Raw genomic sequence first — 11,644 nt, forward strand, 5'->3', positions numbered from 1 at the left:
AACCTGCATAANTCATTATGAAAGATAAAGAAAAAGTAAAATGGAAAATGGAAAGTGAACTCATAAAGCAGAGAGTCCAGCTGTGTCTGCAACTTTGGTTTAAGGTCTTGGCTCCACCATTCCAATAATCCAACTTCATAGTGGTTGCTCTTTCAATGTCTTGTTTTTTTCTTCAAATCACAAATTTCCACGAAATTTCACTTCCAGCCTATATAATCAGCCGGTCACCTTCCATGAAATTTCACGAAAGAAAATTGAATGATAATCCAATCAATAATTAGATTAGTGTTTGATGACAGAAGAAGAAAGAGACTCAGAAAATGTAAAGTTTGAGAGGTTTCTTCCTTTTCTCTTAACGCTTCACTATGAATAATTAAAATGGAAAATGGACATCCAAGAGTCAAGTGCTCATAAAGGATAAAAGTCTTTGGCGTTGGCTCCAAATTAAATTATACACTCCTAAAATCTTTGGCTGCTTCTTCATAGTGGTCCATAGTTAGAGAATTTCCAAGCACCAACCTCAAGTTATTGTACTGACCTACCTAATCCACCGCCCACCCTCCATGAAATTTCACAAAAGAAAATTGAATGATAATCTAATCAATAATTCGATTCTTGTTTGATTAATTAGTTTAACAAAACTCAAGAGATAAAAGGGTAAGTGAAGAACAAATTGATCAACTTGTAAATATTGTTTTACACTCACTTTCAAGAAGCAATTCCTTGAACAGGTTAACCAATTCCTTCAAATTAAAATGAAATCTGGTAAAATCAGAACACAAAACTATACATTAGAGTTACGTGGTTCAGGCTAATATGCTGACATCAACACTAATCTACTATTTGAAGAGAGAAAACAGTACACAAGTGCATAATATTCTCTTAAACATTTTTGGGAGTTATATGACATGAGCACATCCCCATCTCTTTCTCTACTCATTTGTAATTTTCACTGCACTCACAAAATACTTTATTTATGGTAAACTAATAAATTGTGTCAAAATATATTGAAGACAACAATTTTAAAAAAGACAAGGATGGATTTTCACGAAAAGGCCCATACCTAGTACATGCATGTTATCGGTACTAAATGAAATTTAAACATAATGTTTTTAAATTAAATTTTTATATGTTAGGATTTTACTACAAAAAGACTTATGAATAAGAAATATGTGTTGTCTTTTGCCAAAGTTCTCTGAAGTTTATTTATTTATTTGAGGGTCTACACAAAAGTGTTTCTACTCTCACTCATCTAACTATTGATGAATTGGCAAATAACATCTAGCTTCCTAATTTTAGGTCCAGTAGAATCTAATCCCAAAAACTAACATTTTGGGCCTTGTCAAATTAGAGACTAAGACATTTAGGTACTTCAGTTCAGACTAGGGATGGCATGGCAACAAAACTTCAAACATCAATGGGGCCTCGTAAGAATTATCTTTTTCTCAACTTTAACCTGCATCACACCGTACCATATTTCAGATTTCAGTAAGCACATTTTGTAGCTAAAATTATGTTTAAAATTGGGTTAATGAAATAATACCCTTGGGAATGATTAAATAACAAAAATCTCTATCTTGCAAGAACAAATGTCTAACCGGGAGCAAAGTGTGTACGAAAACGAAGTTTCATTTAAATACTTTAATGCGTTGTATGGGTAAAAAATCATAATGGGTCTTCTCATGCTCAAACACGAAATATCTACTACGTGGTCTAATGCCATGACCCAATTCAAATTGGGTCTACGATAAGATCCACACTACGAGTCAACCATTGCACCAACCAGACTAATCACGAATTGGATCATTCAACTATCAAGGTCATACTTCGAATTGGATCTCATCATTAGCCCACTTGGGCTCAGGCCCGTAAGTCGATGGTTCACTCCAAAGAGCCATGAGTTCCCAAACCCTAAATTTGCCTACATCCTAATTCCTAATTCATTTAAGATCCTAAGAATTAGGACTCTTACTTGGCAAATGAATCAAGACTTTCCTTTTTACTCAAATTCTACAATTATGAACTCAGAGTTTAACTAAGATTCAAGCTCTTATGTTCACTATATAAATAGAGTCATGCCTCTCATTATGAAGATTCAAACATACTTGCTCTCAAAGTTCTTATTCCTAAGAACCATAGTCACCTTCACCATAGTTCTTGTCTCCAACGAGACTTCAATAACCTTTCCTCCTTTTAGCATTCACTAAATTGCCATTTTCCGTCTTGCTGACTTGAGCATTGGAATGCTTACGCAAACACACACTGGTGTCGTCCGTGAGCTTTGCATTTACCTTTTTGTGTGTGTAGGTCTAACAGATCATCAGTGACCTCAACCTCACAGTATTTGTTCATTCCGTAACCGTAAACTTTTACCATCTACATACGCCTTCTGATTCATCACATAATCATCAGAAAAAGTGTTACCCAATTAGTTTTTTAATTTGTAAAGTCTATATATAATGTAAATCGGGCATAATCAAGGTCGGCTACTTTATTTTTAATAATAATAATAATAATAAAAAGAACCACATAAATATAGACAAATAAGAGGAAGACGATACAGTAATTAGGCCGGCATGTTTTAGCTCATCCATATGTGAAATATTTGGTAACTTAATCATATGAAACTTCCAAAATAAAAAAGAAAAAGAAAAAAAGGATACAAAATAAACAATGTTGACAAAAGACGATATATATGAGAGGTTACAAAATGAGAGACAGTATTGTTCTTAACAAAAAAATTGGCATATTTGAGCCACAATGCACCAGAAATCAACATTCTGAGATCTCTTTTGCAACCAAGATCCCAACATTTCCACACTCACACCTCAGGAAGAACTCCACAAATTGGTAAAATATGATAATAGTTGTTCTGACTACACTTGTGACACATGAGNATTTTTTGTTCTTTATGGTTGAGCAAGATTGCAATAAATGTCTTTATTTGGCACATTGTGTGCAACAAGTTTTCTGGTGCTCTGTGAAGAAATTTTAGTGAAGAAATTTTAAGATAATTGCCTTAATATCACCTGGGCATCATCATACATTCTGGCTTTAACAAGAACATGAGCTGTTAAACAAAGCAAGTGTGTCAAGTGATTGAGTTCCAAACCAGGCCCAGTTGAGAAATCCCAAGGAAGCTTCACGCGAACCGATCTCAGTGAATCTAAATTGTAGTCCATGTGGTTCAGAGGGTCCCAACGGTCTATAGTGAGAAGGGTATAGATGCTGTTCTCCATTTGAGAAGCTCGAAGCTCATGATGATGGTCATTATTTAATGGTTTGGTTTGAGGTTTGTTCTAAGAAAATGGTTTAAATTTGGGGAATTTGTGGGGGATTTGATAGATTCTTTTGGTGGTTGAGGAAGCGAAAGAGGACATTACTGAAGTGATTGCTCGTTATTTGGGTGTTACAGTCAGGCTTTTTTCAAGAATGAACAACTAGAGAAGAAGAAGAAAAAGAAGTGATTTCCGGAATAAATGAGAATGACTGATGTTTAAAAACGGTGATTTAGTTAACGGTGTTAACGGCAATAAACGGAAATTCAATAATAACGGCTTGTCATGCCGATGATGGCGTATAATGTCATGTGAGTGATAATTAATAATCACACATAGTAAGTAGTAACACCAATAAACGTTAATTAACGATGTTGGCATATTGAAGTCAACCAATGGTGACGTTAGGAAAAACGTTTAATAAGGGTAAAAATGTGTAAACATTAATAAAAAATAATGATGGATAACACATTAACGAACAGTAACGGCAGGTGAGCATTTATGAACGGTAATGACAAGTTAACAGTGAACTAATGTTTACGATTGAGTCGATTGTAACAATTTAATAAAGTGTAACATTAAGAAAACGTTAAATAACGGTGATATAGTGATAGTGTATATACGTTACTAAACGGTATAGTCTTGTGAAGGATAACTAATAGTTAAGGCATAATTATGTCAATTAACGATAACGGCAAGAGATCAGTAATTAACAATGGGTGACATAATGACGTAAACTAATTGTGACATCAGCGAAACGGTAGTGACATGGAATACTGAAATTTTTTCTTGGTTGTTTGCAATAATAAATAAAGGTATAGCAATAAGTATTCTTTTTTCATTTTTTTCTCCCTTTTGAAGCAACCTCAATTATACAATGAAATTTTATTGATTAAAGAAAAGACTACACCCTGATAAGGGACATAATGAACCTTACTCCTTGGGAAAAAATGTATTACAAGAAGTTAAAAAGAAAACGCAACTACACGCAGTTATACAGGAATTGAAAAGAAATGTAAAACACATTAAAAATCATGTACATCTATAATTTGTACAACCAAAAGGTTCTCAAGTCTGATTCTGAAACTACTTCAAGCATAATCTTTGTTGCATTTGTATTCACATCTCTGGAAGAAGTGCAGAAAGTAAAAGTTTGTAAATAACTCCAGATATTCATCCTTCGAGCATATTCTTCGTAGTATCATTGCACATCAAGAAGAAATCATAAAAAATAGTCTTCATGACAAGAAGAAATCATAACCTTTTGAAATCTTCAATAGAATCTTCACCAAGATTCCCATAATTCTCCCAAACTGCAGCATTTGAACACCAGCACCTCTTTGAAAATTAACAAAGGAATAGCAGAAACCTTCAACCAAAAAATTTTCAAGTCATAAAAAATAGTTGGTTTCTTGAATCCAACTAAAACTATCTAACTAAAATGGAATAATAGTTCTGATTACTTTTCTTACTAAGAACTCTGTATATTACACCAGAAATTCATTCTTCAAGCAGAGACTTTATTGCGCAAACCATAGTGCATCATTGCCTTCCACATCCGAATTCAGTTCTATGATTTGTTAGAAGACAAGCAACCTGTCCACCAAACACAAACCAATTGATTTTTTAATATAAAAAACCTTGATATCTGCCCAATGCCTAGAGTTTCGGCCAGCATTAGAAATGAAAATGTTTACCAAATTTGTGATAAAAGTTGAAAGATAGAGACAACAAAAATTATAGCTGTGAAACAGAAATGATTTGGGCTATTAAACAGGGTAGCCCTGTTTTCGGAGCCCTTGAAGGGAGTTTTACCAAATAATAGCTCATACGGAAAGATCCCAAAAGTCCACCAATCAACAGCACCGCATTCCCTTCACCTTTGATCGTTTCAGGCGCCAGGTACTCGTAAGTTCCCACAAGCGACATGGAGCGAGCGTTGGTTGGCTCAGCAATAAGTTCTGGCAGTGGGGTAACCGTGTTCCCGGTTTCATTCTTTGGTTTCTGAACTTTCTTGGATTTTCAAAAGAATTGAGGAGAAAAACAAGTTGTCGGGGCAATACATGACGGTTGGATACACGAGGGCTTGATGCAGGCATGTCGAATGCAATAAACCGAATTCTTTTTCAGGGTTTCAGATCCGAGTGTTGACGACTTCACCACTGTTAGGCTGACAGCACAACGGAGGGAAAGACCAAAGTCAGAGAGCATTATATGTCCATCTTCCCTTACAAGAACATTTTCTGGCTTAAGGTTCCAGTAAATAATCCCAAGTATATGGAGGTATTACAGAGCAAGGAGAACTTCTGCTACACAGAACCTGCATAAAGAAAGTCACTTAATAACACGATTTATTTTCAAGGAAAGATAGCATAGTTCTGTTTGTCTAAGTGATATAGATTAAGGATGTAGATCAGCAAGATATTCAGATTGCAATATGCAACACCTAAACTCAGGCACCAAAACCCTCCCAAATTAGAGTTTCCAATTCATGTTATAGAATTTGGATTCAGGTTTAAAAGGGTTAAGGTATACACAATGTCAGATGCCAGACCATTAAAACAATTTTCCTATTCAATTTCTCCAATGACCATATATTTAGGAGATGAGAAGTCCCTAAAATGGTCAACAGCATGCCCCAAAACTAACACAGATGTCAATAACTAGTACAGACATTGCAACTTTGTGACTTTATTTTATGTTTATAAAGAAACTTCAGTATCTGTGGATATTATGTATCAAAATATCAAGAGTTTGAGTTATTCCACAAACTCCTTTTGATTACCTTACAATCTTTCAAAGAAGCAAATGAGGCGAAGAAGCAGTTAATTGTAGCAAGCCCTTGAGCTTCATATTCTGAAAGGAAGCTGTACTCTAGTCCCTCTAAAAAAAAAAAAAATAAATAAATCAATAAATAAGAACACTTCAAAGAAACAAGAGAGAAATCAATGAAAAAAATTTTAATTAATTAACTTTAAAATATTATGTGTGCAAACACTCCATGAGGTTACAGGTTTCTAGTGATCCATACATCGAGAATGGAGTAGCATTATGACCTATTAAAGTTATGTTAATAGCAACATGAATGAAGACATTGTATTGTTGTATCCACTTTGTGTTGAGCTCTATTGTTAGCTTCTTTCTTCGTTGAGCTGAAAAATGGTATAAAAAAAGTTAGTACGGTAAGTTGAGTGAAGGATTCTTTGATAGATACTAAATGATTTTGTATTAGAAGGTTATCAAACAGAGGAACCAAAATTCTTTTTAATTATCTTAACATGTGATATGATAAAGCGTTACCAGTGCCATTGCAATGTTGACATAATGTTTTTGAAGTTGGTGTCTCCCTACAATTGCTACATAACCAGTTACATAAACTTGTATACAATTGTGACCTGAAAAGAATTTGTCAGACCTGAAAAGAATATAAAGGCATGCCCTAGATAATGAATTGAAGCTCCATTCTTCCTCGTGTAGATTGCTGCTTTTTTTTTTCCCTCCTTTTTCTACAAAGGACAATCATAACCTTTGAAAGGCTTCAACAGAATCTTCACCGATATTCCCGTAACACTCTAGCAATCTAAACTGCAACATTTGAACACCAACACCTCCAAAGCTCTGTAATCTACATAGTGTATCATTGCCTTCCACATCCAAATTAAGCTCCATGAATTACTAGGTAGAAGAAAAGCACAAAGCTTGATATCAACTCAGTGCTTAAAGAGCTTAGGGTACTACTAGAAATGAACAAAATGAATATACTAAAACCAATTCTCTCATTAATTTTAATTAGTCAGAAGTGTGACTTAAAATTGTCTTAAGAAACATATGGTAAAGCTTACTACTGCCATAGCAATGTTGGCATTTTGCATCCAGGTTTCAAACTATTCAGTTTCTCCCTGCATGAAGTGACAAAATTATTAATTCGCACTCTATTTTTGTAAAACTCTAAATTCTCTCAATAATAACAATTGTTCTATGAGCCAAAAATTGACGTACCTAAATTGATTACAATGATGGAAGGAATTAGTATCGGATTCAGCTCATTTCTTCTTCCAGAGTTTAGATGAGTTCATGATTTACGCTAACGCGAGGGATGTGAACTATCTTGGACCATTCTTGTCCTTCATTCCTTTTGCACTGTTTTTCTATTAAAGGACAATTATAAATATATAGCCACAAAAGTGAGGATGGAAGATGTGGCAAGGATGTGAGATTTGGGCAATCATTGAAACCCAAATATTCAAGAGATGTAAGAACTTGGAAAGTTTTGGAAGATAGGTATTTCAATTTCGAGAAATTAAAAATCCTCAGATCAATTAGAGAGGTGGGAAACTTTATTTCTATGATCTCCTCCTCTGGAAAAGATAATCCCAAAATTATGAGCCTTCTAAGAGAGGTAAGTTTGTGCCAACCACACTTAGCCAGCGGCTTGTAGATACTGAGAGGAAGTGCAAGTGATTTTAGGTTTGAGGGGAAATCTTCTGCTGTAATGGATTCGATATTAGGACAAAGCAATAAGAATAGCTTTTGAAGAGATTTGAGGGTGTGCATGCGGCTAGGTAGGGCTTGTAGTTTCTCACACCCAAAGATCTCTACTAGTAAATCAGTGTCAGGAAACCCATCTTCTGGAAACGAAACAAGACTTGGGCAATCACTGATAATCAGAAAACGTAGTTTGCAAAGAGTGTGTAAGCCCTCCGGAATGGATTTAAGGTTTTCACATTCCTTGATTGTAAGAACCTCAGTAGGCATGTTACAGTCAAAACTCCCAGATGCTAGAGACTCTAACTTTGGGCAGTTGTTAATAAAAAGGGACACAAGTCTCTTTGATAACTGTCCCAAGGTTCTGAGACTTGAACAGTTTGCAAGAGAAAGCTCCACAAGTGTTGAAGGTAACTGGTCTGTTGAGGATAAATGCGTCAAAGAATGGCATTCCACTATTCTTAATTTGCAGAGAAGAGATGTGCTGGTGTTGTCCACGTCGTCCCTGTGTACCAGTGAATAAGAAGAAGATGGAGAAGAAGTACAAGTATCTTCTCTATCATCCAAAACGCACACCAAATTTTCACATCTAATAATAGAAAGCTCTTTTAGAGATGAAGGCAAACGGCCTCTCACAATGAATGTTAGAGAAGGACAGTCATAAACCTCCAAGTACTTGAGATGTGCATTGCTGTGCTTCAACCCCTCGTGCAAGGATGTTAAGGCGTCACATTGCCTGATAGTAACTCTGCTCAAGATTGAAAGTAACCCATCTGGAAACGAAACAAGATTCCGGAGCTCTTTTAAATGCAGCTCTTGAAGGAAGGTGAAGCAACTCAACTCTTGTGGTGCATTCTCTGTACAAATCTTATTTGGCCATAAATGTATGAGCTCTTCACAGCCAACAATAGATAGATGTTCTAGTTTCTGAAATCCCTCCCTTGACCAACTTCTAAACACTGGAAAGTTTGATTCTCCACCTGTACTCATGGGGTTTAGGGCCTCTGAATCAACAGGGCTACAACAAACCATGCCTTTGCATCTATTTATTTCTAAAGATCTGAGCATTGGAAGGCTTGAAAATGAAACCACTAACTGCTCACACTCATCAATCACAAGATTATCCAAAAAAGGGAGATGATCGGGTAATCTTCCAGAGAGTTTAGGACATTGATAAATTGAAAGCTTCTGCAGACAAGGAAATCTTTGGACATGGTCATTTTCTTCTACAGGGTCCCAATGCTCCCACTCTTGCAAATTCTCAAAACAAAGAGTCCACAACGATTGAAAAGACTTTGAGCAACCCTCTCCATAAATCTCACCACCTATCTTTTTTATTTTCCCCATCGATCTGATTGTGAGGTTTTGAAGTGAGCCCATCAGTGCTAGCGAAGGCAAGGTTGTGCAGTTTTCACATCCATCCAATTTCAAATCCACCATGTTGGAGAATGATGGATCTCCTATCCAAGATGAAAGTTTTTGGCCGCCATAATTTGTGATTGTGAGCTCTTTGAGATTTTCATGAGGTTGTAAAATGTCAAGAACAATTTTCACTGCTTCATCTTCTGAGGGATTAGATGAACTCCATTCTAGTACCAACACTTCTAAGTCCTTCTTCTCGTACAACATCATCTCAGCTGTGTCTTGACAATCCACTGCATTCTCTAAACGTGAAATGCAGAGCTCTCCGCAAAGAAACTTTAGGCTTTTCAAATCCTTCAAGCTAGATCCAATACCTCCTTTACCAACAATAAAATTTGACAGTGTCTTCAAACATTTTAACTTTTTCACTCCCAATGGCATCTCCCTTATTAATATTGACCCTCTAATATCAAAATGGCGTAGATTGATCAAATTTCCCACATGTGAAGGCAACCTCTCAAGACAACGACAATTTCTCAACAACAAACTTTGTAAATTGAGCAGTGAACATGTTGACTCAGGTAAACATTTAATCTCGGTTTCAGAAAGGTTAATATACCTTAGATGTCTTAGATCTCCAATTGAGTTGGGTAGTTCCATCATATGGTAGTATGTTAAAGATAGTGCTCTCAGTTTTTTGAGCTTTGGCAATAAATTCAAAAAAACTGTCATAGGAACGTAAGTTTTTCCTCCGTACCCCAGTGGCAAGACTATTCTCAGTAACGTCCTCAGGGACTCAACTTTATGGAAAACTTCAAAATTCTTTTTTACTTCATAATCTCTAAATGTGTAAGAAGAGTGTCGAATTCTATCAAATCTTTTTATTGACATGAGACTGCATTCATCCTCCAATCTAAAACTTGTTTCTCCAGATATCCATTGAGCCAAATCATTGATAAGGTCATGCATTATATATTTTGAACTATTGATACTTGATCGTTGAAATATTGACCTCGAAAGTAAATCACGAAAATACTCATGACCTAAGTCTTCCAGATGCTTGTTTTCAGATGGTTGAATAAGACCTTCTGCCATCCATAATAGAATAAGTTCATCATCTATAAATTCATAATCCTTAGGAAAAATAGCACAATAAACAAAACATCTTTTTAAATGCAAAGGAAGATGATGATAGCTTAGTCTCAAAACAGATAGAATGCCATTTTCTTCAGGTAAATCCCATAATTTACTGTTCAATATATCTTCCCACTCATCATATCTTTGCTTAGATCGTAAAAGACCCCCAAGAGTCCTGGCTGCTAACGGCAACCCTCTGCACTTCTCAACAACTTTATCACGAATTGAATTCAAATTCTGGCCTGAAACAGCAACTGTGCTCCCAGATACATGTTTCTCGAATATGCCCCAACAATCATCATTTGAAAGAAGTTCCAACTTAAAATATTCACTTTGTCCCATTGTTAAAGCTACATCGACGTTGCGTGTGGTCACAATTATCCTACTTCCTGGTGCCCCAGCCATGAAGGGAGACTTAACAGTTTCCCACAAGCCATAATCTCTGCTCCAAACATCATCTAATACAAGGAGGAATTTTTTTCCAGTTACTTTGTTTTTCAGCTGAACCTGGACTTCATTTAAGTCCTGTAGACTACAAGATGATGAAGTGATTGAATCAAGAATTGCCTTGGAAATTCGCATAACATCAAAGTCATCCGAAACACATGCCCATGCTCTTGGATTGAAATCCGCCACTGCCTTGTCGTTGTACACCTCCCGAGCAAGTGTTGTTTTGCCAACTCCTCCTAGGCCAACAATGGGTAGTACATGAAAGCTGCCACCACTCTGTTTATTGCTTAACACCATTTCAAGTATCTTGGCTTTATCTGTATCTCTTCCGATAACTGCTGGTTCAGTTGGCACAGATGTACTAGGTGGTCTTTGCCATGCAACAGTAGATGAGCCTCCAGCAATCTCTTTCAGACCAAGATAATTCTTATCTTCACAGAGATCTTCTAAACGGCTAGTTATCTCTTCTATCTTGGACTTCATATCAGCCTGGGAAATCAGAGCACTTGGAGTCCAAGAAGAGAAATAATCAACAATTCTGTTCGTCGATTCTTCTGTCATCAATTCCCGCTCTAGAACTTGAGTGGCATACTCATCCAGTATGTCCTCCATGTCATATGCCAAGTCTTGGAGATCTTCCAACCACGTTTTCACAGCCTCGTTCGTCAGTTGCTTCTCCTCGGCATCGTTGAGCACTGCCTGGATCATTAAAAACTTTCTCTTCCACTGCTTCAACTCTGAACGTATCCCATCTTCACATGGAAAGAGCGACAGCTTACGCGGCGCCAATCTGTCGAACAACACCTGAAGAAAAGCACCAAGAAAGACTTCTCCCACTGGCATGGTTTTGACTACGTAGGAAGAAATGATAAGAATGAATTAAAATTCTCATACAGAGAAGGAAGATAATCAGATTAAGAGCAACAATCAAG

General features: G+C 36.3%; 1 protein-coding gene across 1 annotated transcript; it reads right to left on the reverse strand.

Annotated features, from left to right (window-relative positions):
- Positions 1-7,340: 7,340 nt before the first annotated feature.
- Positions 7,341-11,324, reverse strand: LOC116115652 (putative disease resistance RPP13-like protein 1). Its single transcript, XM_031401788.1, has one exon. It carries the CDS (start codon positions 11,322-11,324, stop codon positions 7,341-7,343), a length of 3,984 nt encoding a protein of 1,327 aa, XP_031257648.1.
- Positions 11,325-11,644: the final 320 nt, after the last annotated feature.

This window comes from Pistacia vera, unplaced genomic scaffold (genome assembly GCF_008641045.1).
Source record: "Pistacia vera cultivar Batoury unplaced genomic scaffold, PisVer_v2 Contig749, whole genome shotgun sequence".
In the NCBI taxonomy this organism is placed as follows: Eukaryota; Viridiplantae; Streptophyta; class Magnoliopsida; order Sapindales; family Anacardiaceae; genus Pistacia; species Pistacia vera.